The sequence below is a fragment of the Malania oleifera genome, chromosome 11 (genome assembly GCF_029873635.1).
Source record: "Malania oleifera isolate guangnan ecotype guangnan chromosome 11, ASM2987363v1, whole genome shotgun sequence".
In the NCBI taxonomy this organism is placed as follows: Eukaryota; Viridiplantae; Streptophyta; class Magnoliopsida; order Santalales; family Ximeniaceae; genus Malania; species Malania oleifera.
Window position 1 is genome coordinate 41,957,720 of NC_080427.1, and position 19,988 is coordinate 41,977,707.

The following is a 19,988-nucleotide window of genomic DNA, read 5'->3' on the forward strand; positions in this document are numbered from 1 at the left end:
CAAAAGCAGCAGCGGCAGTCCTCTTGGAGTTCTGCATTATTGTTCTTTCTCTAGCAGGCGAAAGGCATCTCAGTTCTCTCTCTGTCTCTTCAGCATTCTGTTCGACCTTTTCTTTGTTTGTTCAACCCGCCGACATCTCTGTCTCAGGCAATTTCTCTTATTTGCAGATCATCTCCAGCGTTCCTCCATCTGCAGTCGTCTTCTTTGGCAAGAGCAGTAGTAGTAGCATTCAGTCAATAGCCTCGACTATCTTCTCCCAAAATCCCGAAATTCACAGAATACAATACAATAACTTAACGTCGAAGCCTCGATATCTTTCACAAGCATCAGCGAGAAAGCGCATCTCCACCTGAAAAGGCTCTCACGTGGCACTCCGAAGGCACCTTCGGCTTCTCTGATTAAACAATCGTTGCATTTTCCTTTCAGTTCTTATAGCAAGGCTATCAACTTGAAGATTTATATTTTTTTGGCCGTCGCAGAGATTGGATCTAACCCGATTCAGCGGTTTGATTCCTCTTAACTGATCTGATGTTATGGCAGCATCTGGTTTTTCAATGGTGGCAAATATGATCATAGGTTCTTCAACTTCTTCTGATATTGTTATCCCTGGTTTCACTAGCAAATAATACCGTCAACTCTTGGATCTTTTATTGCCCTTGAACATCAATTCTGCTAATTTTTCTTTTAACCTTGTTTCTTGCCATTCTACTTCTCTTTCTAATACTGAATGGATTTTTGATTCAGATGCTTCCGATCACATGGCTTCTAATTTGTCTTCTCTTGATAACATTCAGCTTCTCAATCAGCCATGCCCCATTAAGCTCCCAAATGCTGACATTGTTCCTGTAACTCAGGCGGGCACTATGCGATTTTCTTCTAATTTCTCTCTTTCTAATGTTCTTTATGTGCCTTCATTTAAATTTAACTTATTATCCATCAGCAAACTTGCCACTGATCTCAATTGTGTTACAATATTTTTTCCCACTTTTTGTGTCTTTCAGGACCTATCAATGAGGAGGCTGATTGGAACGTGTGAAGTACAGAATGAGCTTTACTACTATAAACCCCCCTCCGCCTCAGTTTTCCACTCTCAACATGTTTCTGACACTACTCTTTGGCATCAACGTCTCAGTCACCCTTCCATTTCATGTATTATGAAAACCTTAAATATTTCTTCTCCTCATTTGCCTTGTGATGTTTATGCTAGAGCAAAGCATACTCATTTACCGTTTTCCTTGAATACACATAAGAGCATATTTTATTTTAATTGGATTTATTGTGACATATGGGGTGGTTATCCTACAGATTCATTCTCTAGTGCACATTATTTTTTAACAATTGTGGATGACTACTCACGTGCTACATGGGTCTATCTTATGCGCATGAAATCTGATACTTTCACTTGCCTTAAAAAATTTTGCGTCATGGTCAGAAATCATTTCAATTGCACTGTTAAGCATGTACCCACTTATAATGGTCGAGAATTTCTATCCATCCGCTTCAAACCTTTTTCCATGATCAAGGCATATTTCACGAGCGCACATGTGTGGATACACCTTAACAAAATGGTGTTGTCGAGCGTAAACATTGCTACCTTCTTAATGCGGCTCAGTGTTTACGTTTTCAAGCCAAACTTCCTATTTCCTTTTGGGGTGAATGCATTCTCACAGCCACCTATTTAATTAATCACAATCCTTCACCCAACCTCACTCATAAGTCCCCTTATGAACTTCTTTTTTAGAAACCACCATTGTATACACACTTGCGAGTGTCTGGGTGCTTGTGCTATGCCCAAACCACTTGCCAACATCACGATATACTCTCTCCTCATGCTCTTCGATGTGTTTTCTTGGGTTATCCTACTCATCATAAGGCTTATCGTGTATACGATCTTGAAAACAAAAAAATTCTCATCTCCCGCGATGTCATTTTTCAAGAAAATATCTTTCTCTATCGTCTCGTACCTCCAACTCCTACAGTTTCTCCCATCCTTCCCCTTCCTATTCTTGATATACACCCTTCCTACACACCTACCCATAGCCCCCTACCTCTCTCCCCTCCTCCCTTGGTATCATCCCCGACACCCTCACCCCTGCTCCCTCCACCACCACATCCACCCACCTCTTCTCTGCCCAAACGAGTTGTCTCACATCCCTCTTACTTAGCTGATTATATCTGCCCTACTTTACCATAGTTCTTCACGGCTTCACAGGTTTCAAGATGTTCCTCAGGTACAGTTCATTGTCTCTCCTCTTTTTTATCTTATCATTGTTGTTAGCTTTACCGTGATCCCAATAAGAGGGGTGAATTGGTATTTTTAAAATCTATCCCCTAGGTGTTTCTCCTAACATCAGTATGTTCACAACCCTATGGTCAATCTAGTGCAAGTAATATCAGAAGTTAAATAAAACAGTTTAATCAATTACACAAGCACCAGAAAGCAGTAAAGAACAGGGTGACACACAAATATGTTATCAAAGTTCGGCCAACTGCCTACGTCCCCGCTTTGGCTAACCCGCACAAGGATTATCACAATAACTTGTTCACTTAAACAGATGGAGCAGCACCTACACAAACCAAGTCAAATTAACACAGGGCTAACATCAACCTTAACCAGGTCAATTAGTATAGGGCTGACCTCAACATTTACATCAATCCTTACCGGACTGGATTATCGCCCTCTCAGGCCACGCTTGGAATCTCTTAGATATACAATCGAAAGGTACAGAATAAGGGTGCTTTCACGTAAAGCAAATTTGTACCACAAATGCGCACAATCACAAACACCACAGATGATTTAAAATGTAAGCTCAGTGTGATCTAAATAGTTCAACTCTCAAATATGTTTTCTATCAGTGTAATGCATACGTGAGAGTGTCTACTAGCAATCTTTGTATTTCAATATGTTTTCAATCAAGATGCTTAAACAAAGAGATCATGCAAGTCTCAAATATTTCAAATAGTAGTATGTGTCAGTCACTTCAATTAGTGTATATGCTTGGTTTGCAAAAGCTAAGCAATCTTTGTATTCAGCAAGTGATATGAACTTGAATAAATATTGTCACAAAGATTAGTATATCAAACACAAATATCTTTCCACAAAGATGTCAATATGAATACCACAAGATATTTGAGTAAGTTTGAAAGTATTTTTGCAAGCCAAAAACAAATACAAACTTCCTAAGTTATTGCAATGAGAATGTAACACTCGGAAGTTTAACAAGTCTTCTTAGGATAGGCTTATTAGAAAAGCCTCCTAAGAATACTTAGGTTATGCTCTCGTTAGAAAAATTAATTCAAAACACTTCAAACAATGAGAGCAAAACCTTTTTGAATATACACTCAAAGCTCTTACAAATGATTTTCAACTTGAGAAGAAAAGTTGGAGTGTTTGTAGGGAAAGTATGAGCAATAGGAATCAAAAGAGAGTATTTTTGCTTGAGAGAGAAATTTTTAATCCTTTTACTAATCGATACTTAATTCTCCCAAATGAAGGAGTATATATAGACATACCAAAATTTTTGACCATTAGGGACTTATTAGGAATTGTTAGAAAAGTTTAATGACATTTAACCCATTTTATCCCTGTTTAAAAATTTTAACTGTGGTAAAAAATTAGGTGCAACCTGAGAGGTCCGGTCGACCAAGTCTCATAAGGTTCGGTCAATCAGGGGATTTTTGAACTAAAGGCTCGGTCGACCAAGAGAGGGTGATTTTCTAATTTTCCGAGGTTCATTCGACCAGACCAATTTGAACTGGCTCGTTCGATCGACCAAACCGCTGGGATTTCTCCCGAGGACCCTCCGGTCGATCAGGTAGTTGGAGAACAAAAGTGTTCGGTCGACCAGATGGTCAAAATGTTGATCAGGGAGGGTTTCGGTCGACTAGGTCTTTTTGAACTAACTGGTTCGGTCGACCAGCTAGTCAAAATTTTGACCCAGGGAGGTTTCACTCGACCAGGCCAAAATGAACCGACTGTGCTGGTCGACCGAAAGTGTGCATTTCGGTCCAATCTTGAAGCATACAAACCCTAATGAAGTGCCTATCAAACATATGTGTAAATGTGTGTCTCCTAGGGTCACTTGAGGTCCAATTTGAAGACACCAAAAAGTCCGGTGTCGGTCAACCGAAAACCCTAAGGTCACTCTAAGGTCATTTTGCATTATGATTAGTTTGAGCTCACAAAATAAACCATACATGTGATGTGTGTGCTTATTACAAACCAAATACCCTAATTACTATTACAGACAAATTTCACTACTGAATATTATAATTGAGAACATAAGTTTGTCTTCAAGTTTTGAGCTTTCACGTGCCATCGATGTATCTGCTAATATAGACCTGCACATGAACTAGATATTTCTTAAATACAGGAGTATTTGTCATTATCAAAACCGGGCTTGACCTATAAGGTCAACAATTTTTTCTCTAATCAACATTTGACTTTTCTTTTTGTCATGACCCAACATCCCAAACCCACCTCATACTCTCAGGCTGTGTTGCACCCACATTGGCATGATGCCATGGCTTTTGAAATCCAAACCTTAGAAACTAATCATACATGGGTCCTTCAACATCTTCCACCTGGCAAAAACCCAATTGTTTGTAATTGGGTGTTCAAAACAAAACTTCGGGCCGATGGATCCATTGAGTGACACAAAGCTCGCTTGGTGGCCAAGGGCTACACTCAAGTAGAAGGTTTGGATTATCATGACACTTTTTCTCATGTTGCTAAACTCATTACTGTTAGGTGTATTCTTGCAGTGGCTACAACTCGGAATTGGCATATCCTTCAATTGGACGTCAACAACGCCTTTCTCCATGGTGACCTCGATGAGGAGGTCTATATGCTCCCTCCACCTAGTTATTGCAAACAGGGGGAGACTCGTGTTTTTCGTCTTCAGAAATCCCTTTATGGTATTAAGCAAGCCTCTCGCAATTGGTTCTCTAAATTATCTTCTGTTTTACTCGCTGCGGGTTTTACCAAATCTCGGGTCGACCATTCTCTTTTCACCCGTTCTCAGGGTCAGTCTTTTACTTTCATACTCATTTATGTTGATGACATTCTCATGGCATGTAATGATCTCTCCAACATTAACACTTTCAAAGTCATGTTTGCTCAAAAATTCAAACTAAAGGATCTTCGCAAATTGAAATATTTCCTTGGCCTCAAAGTTGTTCGCTCTCCCACTGGCTTATTTCTTAATCAACACAAATATGCTCTTGACATTCTCACTAATAGCGGTCATCTTGGTGCTCGTCCTACCCACTTTCCCATGGAGCAAAATCTCAAGCTTAATAATAATGATGGTGATCTTCTCTCCGATCTAAGCTCGTTTCGGCTACTCGTTGGACGTTTGATATATCTCACCATCACTCATCCCGACATTGTGTTTCCGGTCAACATTCTCAGTCAATTTATGCACCAACCAAGAAGGCCACATTATGATGTTGTTGTACGTGTTCTTCGTTACATTAAGACTTCTCCAGGACAGGGCTTATTTTTTCCTACTGCCAACACTCTTCAAGTTTCAGCCTATTTTGATTCGAATTAGGCTAGTTGTCCCTTCACTCACCGCTCCACCACTAGTTTTTTCATTCAATTGAACACTAGTCCGATTTCCTGACGCACTAAGAAACAAACTACCGTGTCTCGCTCCTCCGCCGAAGCTGAGTACCATGCACTTGCTTCCACTACGTGTGAACTTACATGGCTCAAAACTCTTTTAAATGATCTTGGCGTACCACATTCTCGGTCTATGCTCTTATATTGTGACAACCAAGCAGCTCTTTATATTGCCCAAAATCCAGTTTTCCACGACCGTACAAAACATATAGAAATCGATTGTCACATTGTTCGTGAGAAGTTACGAGCTTACCTCTTTTTCACTAAGCATATTCCTACCCACAGTCACATTACCGATATCTTCACCAAAGCTTTGGGTCGTGACCATTTCCAAAATTTATTATGCAAGTTGGGCATTACGAATCTCCATGCTCCAACTTGAGGGGGAGTATTAAAGCAATATACCCTTTCCATATAGAAAAATATACACTTTCCCAATTTTCAATTCTCTCATGTATATACATACCCCTGTAATATTCAAGAATTAGTAATGAAAAATAATTTTTCTCCAATTTTAACATAAAATATTCCCACATGTTAAATATATATGGTAACAAAACCAATACTGATGCCACACAAATTTTAAGTAATATTTCATATTTAGTAATTACACAGATAAATATATGATATTCCAAAACCAGTATTTTCAAATACCGGATACGTTAGAAAATCTTTTACAATATTATCATTTTCTTATGCTTTAAATTAATTAACTGATTCCCCAAATGCCTGACATAATTTATTCATCTTACTAGTTTTTTGGAGATATGCTTGCAGGGATCCTTAAACAATGCCTGCAACGTTCGCACAACACCTTGTATCCATATACCCTAATTTAATCAACTTAACCCCAAGATAAATACCATTTTAACATTCTTAGGACCAATTAAATCCTAAAAACAATAGATATAATTCATTTCCTTACCTCAACCTTGTAGTTGTGCCTAGGACCCCTAAACAGCTAATCTGCTCCAATTAAATTGATAAGGATCGCTGTTAGACCTTAGAAATGGCTTCTGATCATCAATCAAGCGAATGGTTTGAGAGAAATTGAAGAGAGAGAAACAGAACTTTGCAGCCGTAAGAGAGAGGAGAAAGAGAGAGATTAAATTTCTAAACAAAAATGAATTGCTGCCCTATTTATAGGGTTCTGTCCCATAGCACAACTATCAACGGTTTCCTAAAACTGTCGATGATTTGGTTTTTAACCAAACCAATTTTTACTGTTTTACCCGTACCTGACTGCGGTAATTCAAAATCGTTGATGGTTTTTTAAGCTCACCTAAAACCGTGTTGATGATTTGGCCTGTGCCAAACCAAATTCTCCTTTTTTTACTTATTATTATTATTATTTTCTGGATCTCTACAACCTCCCCTTCACTTAGTAAGTGCATACTAATCAAAAGGTCGTGTACCATAAAGGTATACCACATGTGTTCATTTCTACACGCCTTATAAGATTGTCCATAATTGATTTTTGAGACAATAAATCTACTATGCTACACAAATAAGAGTTCTTTTGTTATTATTTAGTAGTCATCATTCTATTTCTTTTTCATTTCCTATGCATACTTGCAAGGTCAACACACGTTGAGTTGACCTAAGTTTTTTGAAAACCAATACAAGTATTACTACCAAAGTTGTGATATCAAAACATACGACCCTAAACCCTATTTAAGATTTTTGTTTTGACTATTTCAAAAGTGATTGAACCCCTAGATGATTATTAGCCTCCAAAATAATACTTTTCTTATTCATTGCTTAAATAAGAAGTGACACTACCTCTATAATTTGTAACCCATTGACTAGATAAAATTATAAATATATTGAAGATAGTTGACCAGATGTATTTTTTGTCAACCAAAGAAGTCCACCAAACTTTAATCACTTCAAAAAGTCCCGCAATATTAGACTTCTAATTAGTTTTTTCTAATTATAAATAATGTTTAAGCAAAATTATAATATTGGGTTGTTGGCTTCTACAGTTTGATATATATATATATATATATATATATAATACTAATTAATTAATGTGCTTCATTAGTGGATTGAACGGTGTGCACTAACCGAAAAACAAAATTACACTACCAACAAAAGCTATTTAAAAGATACGAACTTTGCATTAACAACACACATGTTAATAAAAAAAACAATAAATTAATAAATATTAGTTTATGATGAACATTAAATTAATTAAAAAAAGCATGAAGTGCTTGATCATTAATTGCTTAAATTTTGTTATCGTTGACATAGTCAAATGAAGTAATTTAACAAAATTATAGCTACCACAGTCAAATGTCATTTAAATTTTATTATTTATGTGAAAAATATATATATTTGAGGAGTCAGTTGATATGTCCTAATAATTATCGTGATTAGACACTTGAGAGTACACGTGTAGGCATGTAGCTAATCATGTGTCTAATTGGGACTCTACTCGAAATACCAGAGTCAAGATATCGAACACTTGCATTAAATTGGCTCGTAAATATTAGTTAAGATCTTACCTTCAAGTCACGTTCTTTCTTGATCATGAACCATATATAATTAATTAAAAATATTTCAAAAAAAAAAAAGAAAAAAAATTAAAGCTGAATTGAGTGGATGAAATCAAATCTTATATTAGGTCATCATAGGTTCATCTTCAATTTTCCTCAACCATTATAACTAGCTTAGCTTTGGTTGGTGCTGTTTTTCCAATTTGACAATACTCACAGTACCCATAAGCTCCATATATAAGTAGTATGAAGCTAGCTAACACACCATACATGCAAATCTCTCTCTCTCTCTCTCTCTCTCTCTCTCAGCATGCAAGGGTCTGAGCCATGGAAGGTGGTGGCCACGTTAATATGTGCAAGTCTGATGCAGATGAGCTTCATGGGAGAGTCTCATTCTCTCTACAGACCTGATAAGGTTGGGAGATTGCCCAGGCAACCAGGAGTCAATTTCCAGCAATACTCAGGATACGTCACTGTGGATGACAAGCAGACCAGATTTCTCTTTTATTACTTTGTCGAAGCAGAGACGAACCCGGCTTCCAAGCCTCTAGTTCTCTGGTTAAATGGAGGTATTTACAGTATAAAATAATAACATATACACACACATATTTTTAACTATATTTTAAAACTATTTTTGGGTCGCATGTAATTAAGAGTATAGTTTTTAGAATTTGAATTTGTGAACTTAGGCAAATTTAATACGATTCTGTACTTTATTTTGTCTAAATTCAGAGGAATTTATATTTGAAACTCGAAATTCAAACTCCTAAACTGCATTATGTTAAAATCATTTTGGTTTTCGGTTTTTTTTTGTTTTTTTTTGTGTACATAGGGCCTGGTTGCTCCTCTATTGGAACAGGAGCTTTCATGGAAAATGGCCCTTTCAAACCGGGAGGAGACGCTTTAATTATTAATGAGCACAGTTGGAATAAAGGTACCCTTTTAAAAATTATGTTATTTTATTATTTTTCTTTTATATTATGATGCTTACTCCATGTTTAATTTTGCACTAAGTCATATTTCCTAACATGACTAGAAAAATTAAGTTCCTTAATCCTCGGATACCTAGCGATTAGAATTTAATGAGTTCACTTTTATATTACGAGTTTTAGGTTCTAATTCTCAAATTGAGTGAAAATAGATATTGAATCGATAATTGCATGTGTTAGATCGCACACATCGGCATGCCAATGAGAAGAGAAAAAGAAGAAGTAAGATGGTATAAAAGTAACTTCTCATAGATAATTAGTAGAATAATTGACTAATTTAATTCATTAACACGATCCAAGTGCAGAAAGAAAATGAGATACGGGTGAGCTTCGACATGTTGGATGTTGTGTAACCTAGAAAAAAATTAATAGGAAAGAGATACTCATTTCTTGTATGTCTTCTTCCTTTTATTTTTTACTATACGGGCATTAATTCTTTTTATGACTATAAAAATGTGCTGATAATTATTATTATTATTATATTTTTTTTACTACAGAAGCAAATATGTTATACCTGGAGTCGCCTGCTGGAGTTGGGTTCTCTTATTCCACTAATATATCATTCTATTCCTCAGTTAATGACAACATAACAGGTGTTCTTTTCTCTTTTTAATTGACACATGTCAAAATTTGTTTTCACATATGATTCGAACTATAGCGTAGAGATCATTCAATTAAACTTTTAATAATCTAAGTCAACGTTGGGTGAGAGCCCTTTATTATTTCATCATATGCCCCCAACTCAAGCGAAATCTCTCTACGACCAAATATTTTCTCTGGGAAAAATTACTTTTCCATCATCTAGAAATTGTTCGATAATTATTTTCTTTTATCAAATGTACATTTACATCTAGGAGGTTTCACTAATTATGGGTTTGCCTTTGATTTTAATTAATTAGCACATGACAATCTTGTATTCCTCGATCGTTGGCTTGCCAAATATCCTGACTACAGAAGTAGAGATTTGTATATCACAGGGGAAAGCTATGCAGGTATGTGTGTGTATACATATTTTTTATATATATGACTATAGTTCTCAGTTCGATTAATGATTACTCTTTGAATCCTCCATGATCTATATATGCATTAATTTGTTGTTGTAGGTCATTATGTTTCACAACTTGCACAGCTCATTGTTCAGTCCCCTAACATGAAGTTCAATTTGAAGGGAATAGCGGTAAGTGGAGATAAAAAAAAAAAATGATTTAATTCTTATGTAAGAAGAAATTTAATTTTCATTCTATTTTCTCTATATATCAAATACTTTTAAGAATAAAAATTTATTAAATATGATTTAAAATAAAAAGTATTAAATATTTACTAATAATATATAAAATCAAATTTTTATTTGCTTTATTATATATTTATTTTCCTTCTCATTTCATTCGACGCAAATGAACCCCTTCATATATGTCTGTGTGGAAAATACTGAGCAGCACAAGCTCGTAGCCCACACTACAGAACCCAATTAGGTGCTGCCACGTGGATCCATTTTATCGCATGCTCGTATTGCATACCACCACTAGCATATATATATATATATATATATATATATACATCCTCAATACTTCCCGAAGTTTCAATAAACTCTTTAGTAAATTATAAAATTTTCATATTATTTTTTAATTTTCCAATAGAAAGTTGAAAAAAATGCAATGAATATTTTCCAACTTTCTCATACAAATATAAAAGAAAAACTATATTAATTAAATTTCTCTATTATTCAATTCATTCCATTTCACTTAATTAATTAATTTTGAATATTGCATGGACAGCTGGGAAATCCTCTGCTGGACTTCGAGATAGATTTCAATTCCGTGGCGGAGTTCTGGTGGTCGCACGGACTGATTTCGGATTCCACGTACGAGCTTTTCCGATCGGACTGTAACTTTTCGCAGTTCATGAGAGAGTATGCGATCACAGGAAGCCTTTCCCGGAAATGCTATGGCGTGATCACTCAGTCCATAAACGAGGTCGGAAACTCCACGGACACCTACGACGTCACCCTCGACGTCTGCCTCCCCACCGACGTTCGCGCTCAATACTCTGGCGTCTTCAACCTCCCCCTGCCGACATCGAAGTCTAGGGCTGCTCATTTGCTTTCCAAACGGTTCAAGGTTTGTGAGTTTGTCCCTCTAGCTCATTCCTAATAGTCTTCCCAACTACTTAATTCCGGGCTAGAGGTAACCATAATTAAGATAAAACTGAGTTAATCGCCTTTCTATTCATCAGTTACAAGTTCGATTAATATGGCAATTCAGTTGGATTTAGTTGACTCATTTCTACTAAATTTATATTCAAGTTCAAGTTTGAAGTTTTCAAAATATCTCCTGATCTTCATCAGTAATTTCAATTGAAATCACTTGATCTTCTACACGGTTAATTAAGCGATTAACCATATCGATCGAACTCTCAATTCTTTCCCGGGCACATATAGGTAAGAGTGGACCCCACATCCAAACGTGAGATGACTAAGACCCACATATTTTATAAAAATATGTCTTCTTTTTTACTTTCTAACTCTTGTGGATGATTCTCTTTCCTTTTTTCTTTTTTTTCACTTGTGAATATGCAGGAAAATGCACAAGGCATAGATGTATGCATAGAAGATAAGATAGCTAAGTATTTAAATCGAAAAGATGTGCAAAGGGTTCTTCATGCCAAGCTTGTTGGAGTGAATAGTTGGATTTCATGCAGCAAGTAATTAATAATTAAATTGATAGCTACATATGCACTTCAAATTGTTAATCCTCATCAAAGTTGCTAAAATATGCACGTTTGCCTAGAGCTATTTTTAATTAAGCTTTTTTGAATTTCCTCTTCATTGCAATATTAAGCTAATTTCTCGGGTTCTTTTGTATTTGCCCTCTTGACAGCAGAATTTTAAAATACGACATGCACAATCTAGAGACATCTGTAACCAGTGTTGTTGGCTCTCTTGTTCAGTCTGGTATCCGAACCCTAATTTACAGGTATATTTTATATATATATATATATATATGTATGAGAAAGTTGTTTAACCTTGTGTTCTAAATGGGAAATTTACATGCAGTGGGGATCAAGACTCACTTATCCCACTAATTGGAACAAGGACTTTGGTGAATAATTTAGCAAAGGGATTGGGGCTGAACACCACTGTGCCATATAGCAGTTGGTTTGTGGGAGGGCAGGTCAGTCATCTCTCTTGATATGCACACATCTATGCATACTTGAGAATAATTCTTAGCTCTTACACTATTTTTTCTTTTTTCTTTATTTTTCACAATATATTCATTTATGATGAATTTGATAGTAACAAATGATGATGTATATATATATACTCGATCCATTTGAATCTAGAATTTCCTAAGGAAAAAAAATAAAAATAAAATTAATTTTTATTATATTTTTTATATTGAATACTATTAAGAATGAAATTTTGTTCAAATTAAAATTTATTTATTTTTTTAATTGCTTTTCTTGACCAAATAAGAAAAAAAAATTTAAACTCTTTCATAATTTTCTTTTCTTTTTGTATGCTTTTTAAAATTCAAATGGGGTATTAGTGCTATTAGTATGGTATTGGAACAATAAATGATTTGAGTGTTTTCTCATTTCTCTCTCTTTTAGGTTGGTGGGCGTACACAAGCTTATGGTGATGATAATATCTTATCTTTTGCCTCTATTAAAGCAGCCTCTCACCAAGCTCCATATTCGCAACCACAAAGATCACTAGAGCTATTCAGAGTATTTTTAAGTGGCAAATCACTACCAACATAATAGTATCATATATAAGTTGTTTATCGAATTGATGAAGGTATAAATAATTTCCAACCCATGGAATTATGTTGTTGCGTTGAATTAATAAGGTGCTAATAATTACTTGTAGACAAGCACGTGCATTGCATGTGTGCGATATATATATAAATTGTCGTATTAAAAATAAGATGTTTAAGTAATGACCTTTCTCTCTCTCTCTCTCTCTCTCTCTCTCTCTCTCTCTCTCTCTCTCATGCCAAGATCAGTCACCTCATATATAAATATATACAAAGGATTATAATATGGAACTTGTTGTAAACAATTCGGTGCTCTGATACCAATTGTTGTGTACGATTGGTGCTATGATACCAATTGTTGATGTCGAGTATGTGCAGCGGAAGACCTAATACAAACTCACTAAACAATCAGTGGAACAAGCAAGGCAAGCACTCAATGATGAACTATACTAAACAAGTAATCACTCGACAATGAGAATCAACGAAAACAATAACCAAAGACATAAGAATTTACATGCTTAGGCATATTGCCTATGTCCACGGGAGCAGCAACTATTTTTCACTATCACAATAAAGCTTATAAAACTTATCAAACTCGGGTTACATAATAGTGATTAAATACTAATCTAATGCGTACAAAATACTTCTACTTAATCTAAAACACTTCTGTAGTGATCCCCCGAAGTAAAGTCCTCTAAAAACTCCCAATCTACTAATCTCCAATTCGAAAATCAGTGAGGTCTATGAGCGTAACTGTCGATAGTTTAGGCCAAACTATTGACGGTTTGAAGCCGAGAAGAGTACCTTGCAGCACTACCTAAAACCGTCAACGATTACACCCAACCCACCCAACCCATCAATGGTTTGCTCTTAAACCTGCCATCCGGCAAACCTCTCTCTTGTTCCTCCCTTCACGATGTTTTTCTGGTGCATGTGTCCCACTCAAAATATGAGTCACATCCCCAACAATCTCCACCATGGCGAATATTCACCACTTAGGAGAAATTCAAAAGCATAACCTCACCGCTCCACCCAGGCCAGTAGATTGAGACTGCCTTCCGTCTAACACTTGGACGTGTAACCAAGTCCAAGCCACGCTTGAACTTGTATGTGGTAACATGAACTCCATCTAGTTGAATATCGAGCTCCTTGAACGATCCTTTAAACCACAATCACATTCTTCAGCAGATCAGGTACACATCTTACGCCACATAATATCCTTACAACACCATTATACATCTTGATCCCGATATCCCCCATTCCGACAACTTTGAAGACCACATCATTTACCATTAGAACGGAACTAGGACTCACCAATTTGTAAGTGGTGAACCATGCTTTGTTGGGCGTCATGTAAAAAGAACATCCTGAGTCTAGGATCCAAGAATCCGTGAGGCATTCTGAACCTGATGAAACATAAAGCATCTCACAATCAATGCTCCTTGAGTCTCCTTTTTCTACTACATTCGTAGATTTTGGCAAACCCTCTTGAGTTTTTGCTTTCCCCTTCTTCCACTCCAAACACTCCGATTTTATGTGCCCTATTTTCCCGCACTTAAAATAGCGAACGTCTTTCCTTCTCCTGGACTGCGATTAAGTTTTATTACCACTCAATCCGCTCCAAAACTTTCCTCTCCCACAATCCTAATTACCCTTTACCATGAGCCCTTCACCATCTGAAACCTTATCACTGGCCTTCTTCCTCTAATAGAACCCCAGCAATGTACTCGTGATGTCCTCCAACTCCAGGGTTTCTTCTCCCCAAGTCAGCATCATAACCAAATTCTCATATGTAGGCAATATAGGTAGGGAATTCAGCAGCATCAATGTTTTGTCCTCTTCCTCAAACTTTGCATATCAACTTACCCCTGATCACTAATGATCTGATTAAATGTGTTGATGTGTTGATTCAAGTCTAAGCCCTCAGTAACACCATAAATTTAAATAGATACAAAATTTAAAGAACTAACCTCTTTTTTTTTTTTTTTTAAATTCTACGATCTCCACTTACGAAGCTTGTAACAACCCAAAAATTTCACTTCTCTGATACCACAACTGTACCGCCCCCAAAAATTTGCTCTGTCATAATAAAAATAAAAATCGTAACAATGACATCATCTTAAGACATCTTTGATACCATACTGTCACGTCCCCATTTTTTTATAATAATCATAAAACATATATTCATAATATTTCAAATATTACATTTGTATCCATCCACTGCCTGAGGAAGCAAAAATAGACCTTTCAAAAACTATACATACCAGAGTACTACCTCCCAACCATTACTATATCATTCCCCAAGACAGAACTATAACTCAAAAATTACCAAAAGCATTTAAATATGCCGATCTATTTCAGCACTTACCCTATCTGTAATATCTACACCCTAACTCTGAGCTCCTAGGCTTCCTTTCCTGACGATTATAAAATATTGAAATATTTATTGGGGTGAGACACCTCTCAGTAAGATGGAATAAATTATTATCAGTGTGTGGCAAATGAGTTTTAGTATAAGCATTATACATCCATCAATTAACTTAAAATGAGAAACTGTACTCACACCTCTATAATATTATAACACATATTCTTTTTCAGTTCCTAATTCGGTTTAAAAGCCCCATTCATTAAATATCTACAAATTACATTGTAGTGATCCAAAAAAATGAATTAATTAATATTACTTAAATAATATAATATAATATATTAATATAATATAGTATAATAATATATATAAGTAACCTAAAGGATCCTTTAGGATTTAAATTTCAATCTGAGACCCCCACCCAGAAAGCCATCTCTCTCTCTCTCTCTCGCCTGTCACTCTCTCTCTCCTCCGTCCAACTTTCTCTCTCTCCTCAATTTTTTGATGAAACGTGTGCTGATTGAAGAATGGAAAATATCTCTGAATTCCAATTTCAGTCACCAACGTTTTAATTTGGGAGATTTCGTGGTTTGTGCGTCGTAGGCACCACTTCTGAGATAAGGTAAGGAGAATAAATTATGTCAGACATTTTGAAAATTAACTAATTAATTTCAAGCATGAAAATATGAAAATATTGTATATGATTTTCTAACTCATTAGGCATATGAAAGAGTGGTTTTGGATTATCATATATTTTTCGGGCAATTATTATTTTAACGAACCCGATAGGGACTGTGGAATCTGGAACTCAATAAACTACCTATACAACGGAAAGCAGAATACACACAACCACATCAATATATACAATACCACAGTGTCATAATTTTTCCTAAAATATGCATACATAATCATTCCCAAAATACCATCATCTAAGCCTAGGGACTACTCAAAATGACTTCCCAAAATACTCACCCTACAGACAGGGCAGTACTGTAGACCCCTCTATCTATGAGCCTAATATGCTCGCCTAGCCGGATCACCTGAAAAATGTTAAATCACTGGGGTGAGACAACACTCACTAAGACGAAATATGTTATTACTAGTGTGTGGCAGGTGAGTTTACATATTTGTAAAATCTGATTTAAAAATACCATAAATAACTGAGTCTGAGAAAACACTTATAAATATTACACAGCATAGTTCATACCTATGTTGCTTATCATAAACTGAGTTTCTAATTATTATATTCATAATACTTCTAATATTTATAGGTATGTCTATGGTTTCTGTAAATCTGGATATATATATATATATATATATATATAATAACTGAGAAAATTCCCTGGATGGATAACTGAAAGTCATGATTTAACCCCTCATGACAGGGTTGTGCGGCCTGCAAATGAGACCTATCACTGGTTGGTCGACTAGGATAAGTCAACTAAACTCTGAAAGTCAGATTGACCTCCTTAACCCTAACTGACGGGAAACCTATCAACAACATAGGTACGATCGACTACTAAAAATTCACATACTATCTAAGTTATGTGGTTGCACTTTGAACTGAAAATAGCTACGGTACCGTGCTCTGCTGACTGAATCTGGTCCATCAGGGTCTGATACTATATAAGTAACTAATATTTTTATATTACTGCTTTACCATGATTTTGAAATAACCATAACACTGTAAAACTGATATGAAAATTTGAATAACTGATTGAATATTTGAGTATCTAGGTGTTATGGTTCTGAAATCATGGTATTCTTAAAATGCTGAAAATATATGTTTCTATACATATTCTGTAAATCATGGTATCATGGAAATTATATAAATCATGGTATTCTAAATATTTTGTAAAATTTCTATCTGTATGTATACTGAAAATTTATTATTCTATAGAACATATATATATTCCATGATATTTTCTGTCTAGTATGCTATAAAACATGGTATTTGTAAACTATATAAATACTGTACTACTCTGTTACTAGCTCATGCCACGCAATTAATTAATTAGATTCACATGCTCTGAAATCTGTAATTTATGTCATACTAATATTTTATGGTCTGAATAATAATCTGGCAAAACATATAACTTATACTGATAACCATACTAAAATTTCCTAACATAGCATATTTCTCTTACCTCGTAATTAAACTTGCCTACTAACATTCTAAATTACACCGCTAGCATTTATAATTCCATAACCCTAAAAATAGTATATATGTATCCTATCAATCAACTAAATACCCAGAATATTCTTCATTTTCCATCTTCGAAATTATAAACTATTCATTATTTACCTAGGCTTCTGAAAAGATACCCACTGGGATCCTTAACCCATTCCTGCAGGGTCCCAAAACACCCTATTCCTAAAAATATAATACCTTGATTTTACTTCACAAAACTCTAGCATATTCTCATATAGTACAAAATTTGGGCTCAAATGAACTTGGTAATACTGACAATACCCTATTAATCTACTCACCCTGTTTTTGGGATGGTTCCCAAACTTCTCAAATCAACATTTCGATTCGGTTATGTTGTTAAGAATCTCTCCAAGATCACTGTGGTAGTTTATAATCGTTGAACCGAGGAGAGACGGAACCGGATTTGTAGAGAGAAGTCAGAGGAATTGAATTAGAGAAAGAGAGTAAAACTGTTAAAAAGAAATTTTTTTCATTAAAAAATTATTTTAGGGCTATATATAGAGTGTTGTCCACGTGGCCGGGTCGACGAGCCACGTCTCCTCGTCGACGAGTCCAAGCAATAGTCTCGTCAACGAACGTCTACTCGTCAATGAGATTCAAGCCCCGAAAATGGCCCTCTCGGTAACTTCTTGTTGACGAGACGAATGTCCCCGTCAATGAACACAAACATTTGAGCTAAAAAATATTGACCTTTACTAATATTTAATATAATATATATATATATATATATATATTAATCTTCTCTTAAAACTTTATAAATCTTAGGGATCTTTTTGAAAATCTTAAAAAATTTGTAAACCTTACTCCCTTTTATGTTTAAAAAAGGACACAAACCTACTTTTATATTTGGTAAACATACAAACTTGTTTAAGAATATAAGTCCCAAAAATGAAATGTAAGGACATGTTTATAAGATTTTTAAAATCTCATGGTGATTCTTGAAATATTATGAATGATTCTTATCTTTTTATCAAATCTTGGGAAAGTTACGGTCTCTTTGGTTTTGAAAAATATTTTTTATTTTTTATTTTAGTTTTCTAATAAATTACAAAAAAGTTATTCATGACCATAATAATCATTTTTCACATCCAAAAATTATTCAAGTCATAAATTTGAATTTAATGAATCGCCCCTACTTACTAAAAAAAAATACTATAACTCAAAATAAATTTGAAAAAATAATTTATAATTTCAATTATTTTATTCTTATTTTAGTAGCCTCTAAATTGCAAATATATATTTTATAAAAGGTTTATTCTCTTTTATCTATTAACTGTGTGTAAATGCATAAATTATTGGCTAAAAAAGAAAAAGATAAGATAAGAGAGTCTTGAACATGTATTTATTCATTTATTATATTTTGAAAATGCTTTGTTATTTTTATGATTTGATAAATTTGTATTTTATGGATATAAATTTTACCCAAAATTAATTATGCTTATACACAAACACTATGCAATCTTATTAATATTCATTGCCATAAAAAAATTAAGTGTGCATGCTCATGAATTTACATTAAAGTTTTTTCTACGAATTCACCGAGAAAAGCACAAGTGAGCAATCTAATAAGGTATCGCCCATGCTATCATAACTTTATATATATAGCTATAATCACTTCAAACAACTTGCATGTTCTAACTCATTAATGGGACAAAAATGAAAAAAAAAAAAAAAGCTATCTATTTTAACATGTAATAATATAATTAATCAAGGAAATAACACCTGATTTAAATCTTTCGATCTATATGGTTGAATTTTTCTTGTTATAATTTGAAATATGCTTAAATGTCTACCAGAAAAATAAACTTTCATAACTTTATATATATATAGCTATAATCACTTCAAACAACTTGTGTGTTCTAACTCATTAATGGGACAAAAATGCAAAATATATATATATATATATATAATTATTATTGTATATATAGCTATAATCACTTCAAACAACTTGCATGTTCTAACTTATTAATGGGACAAAAATGAATATATATATATATATATATATATATTATTGCGATTTTGGGATTTTAGACTCTGATTGAGAAATATTTAAAGGAATAGAGCAGCATATTACTCCATCCATAAAAAATAATCAAATACCCAAATTAATTTAGACAAATATTAATTCAAATTTAGAACAACTAGAAATGAGTACTCACCTCTTTGGTATGTCCCTATTTGCTCCAACCTTGCTGCCTTAGCTCGAATCTAATTACTCTTTTCCAATTTCTTCGATCGCTAAAATCTAAACCTTGTAGCCTCCAAATGTGTCAACTTTCCAACTCCTTTCACTTCAAACAACTTGCATGTTCTAACTCATTAATGGGACAAAAATGAAAAAAAAAAAAAAAAAAAAAACAAAAAATTTTAGCATGTAATAATATAATTAATCAAGGAAATAACACCTTAGTGTAGACAAATTGTTTTATTTTTTATTCCTTTCTTTTTTAAAAAAAAATTTTTTAGTAAAATGTTGTAACTTTGCAGATGACTCAAAGATTTTTTGTTACTTATGATATATCATTGCTTAAATTGATAATGAT

At 34.4% G+C, this 19,988-nt stretch overlaps 1 protein-coding gene across 1 annotated transcript; it reads left to right on the plus strand.

The window, feature by feature from the left end:
• The first annotated feature begins 533 nt into the window (after positions 1 to 533).
• Positions 534 to 12,872, plus strand: LOC131167489 (serine carboxypeptidase-like 45). The gene is made up of 13 exons (XM_058126292.1): positions 534 to 609; positions 745 to 845; positions 8,495 to 8,693; positions 8,957 to 9,058; positions 9,611 to 9,706; positions 10,013 to 10,105; positions 10,217 to 10,290; positions 10,889 to 11,143; positions 11,195 to 11,230; positions 11,689 to 11,813; positions 11,993 to 12,085; positions 12,166 to 12,283; positions 12,723 to 12,872. Exons 1-13 carry the CDS (start codon positions 534 to 536, stop codon positions 12,870 to 12,872), a joined length of 1,518 nt encoding a protein of 505 aa, XP_057982275.1.
• The last annotated feature ends 7,116 nt before the right edge of the window (positions 12,873 to 19,988 follow it).

Coding starts and splice junctions, on each gene's coding strand:
- LOC131167489 (XM_058126292.1), top strand. CDS start 534: ATGGCAGCATCTGGTTTTTCAATGGTGGCAAATATGATCATAGGTTCT. Junction 10,106..10,216: donor CACAGGGGAAAGCTATGCAG/GTATGTGTGTGT, acceptor TTGTTGTTGTAG/GTCATTATGTTTCACAACTT. Junction 12,284..12,722: donor GTTGGTTTGTGGGAGGGCAG/GTCAGTCATCTC, acceptor TCTCTCTTTTAG/GTTGGTGGGCGTACACAAGC.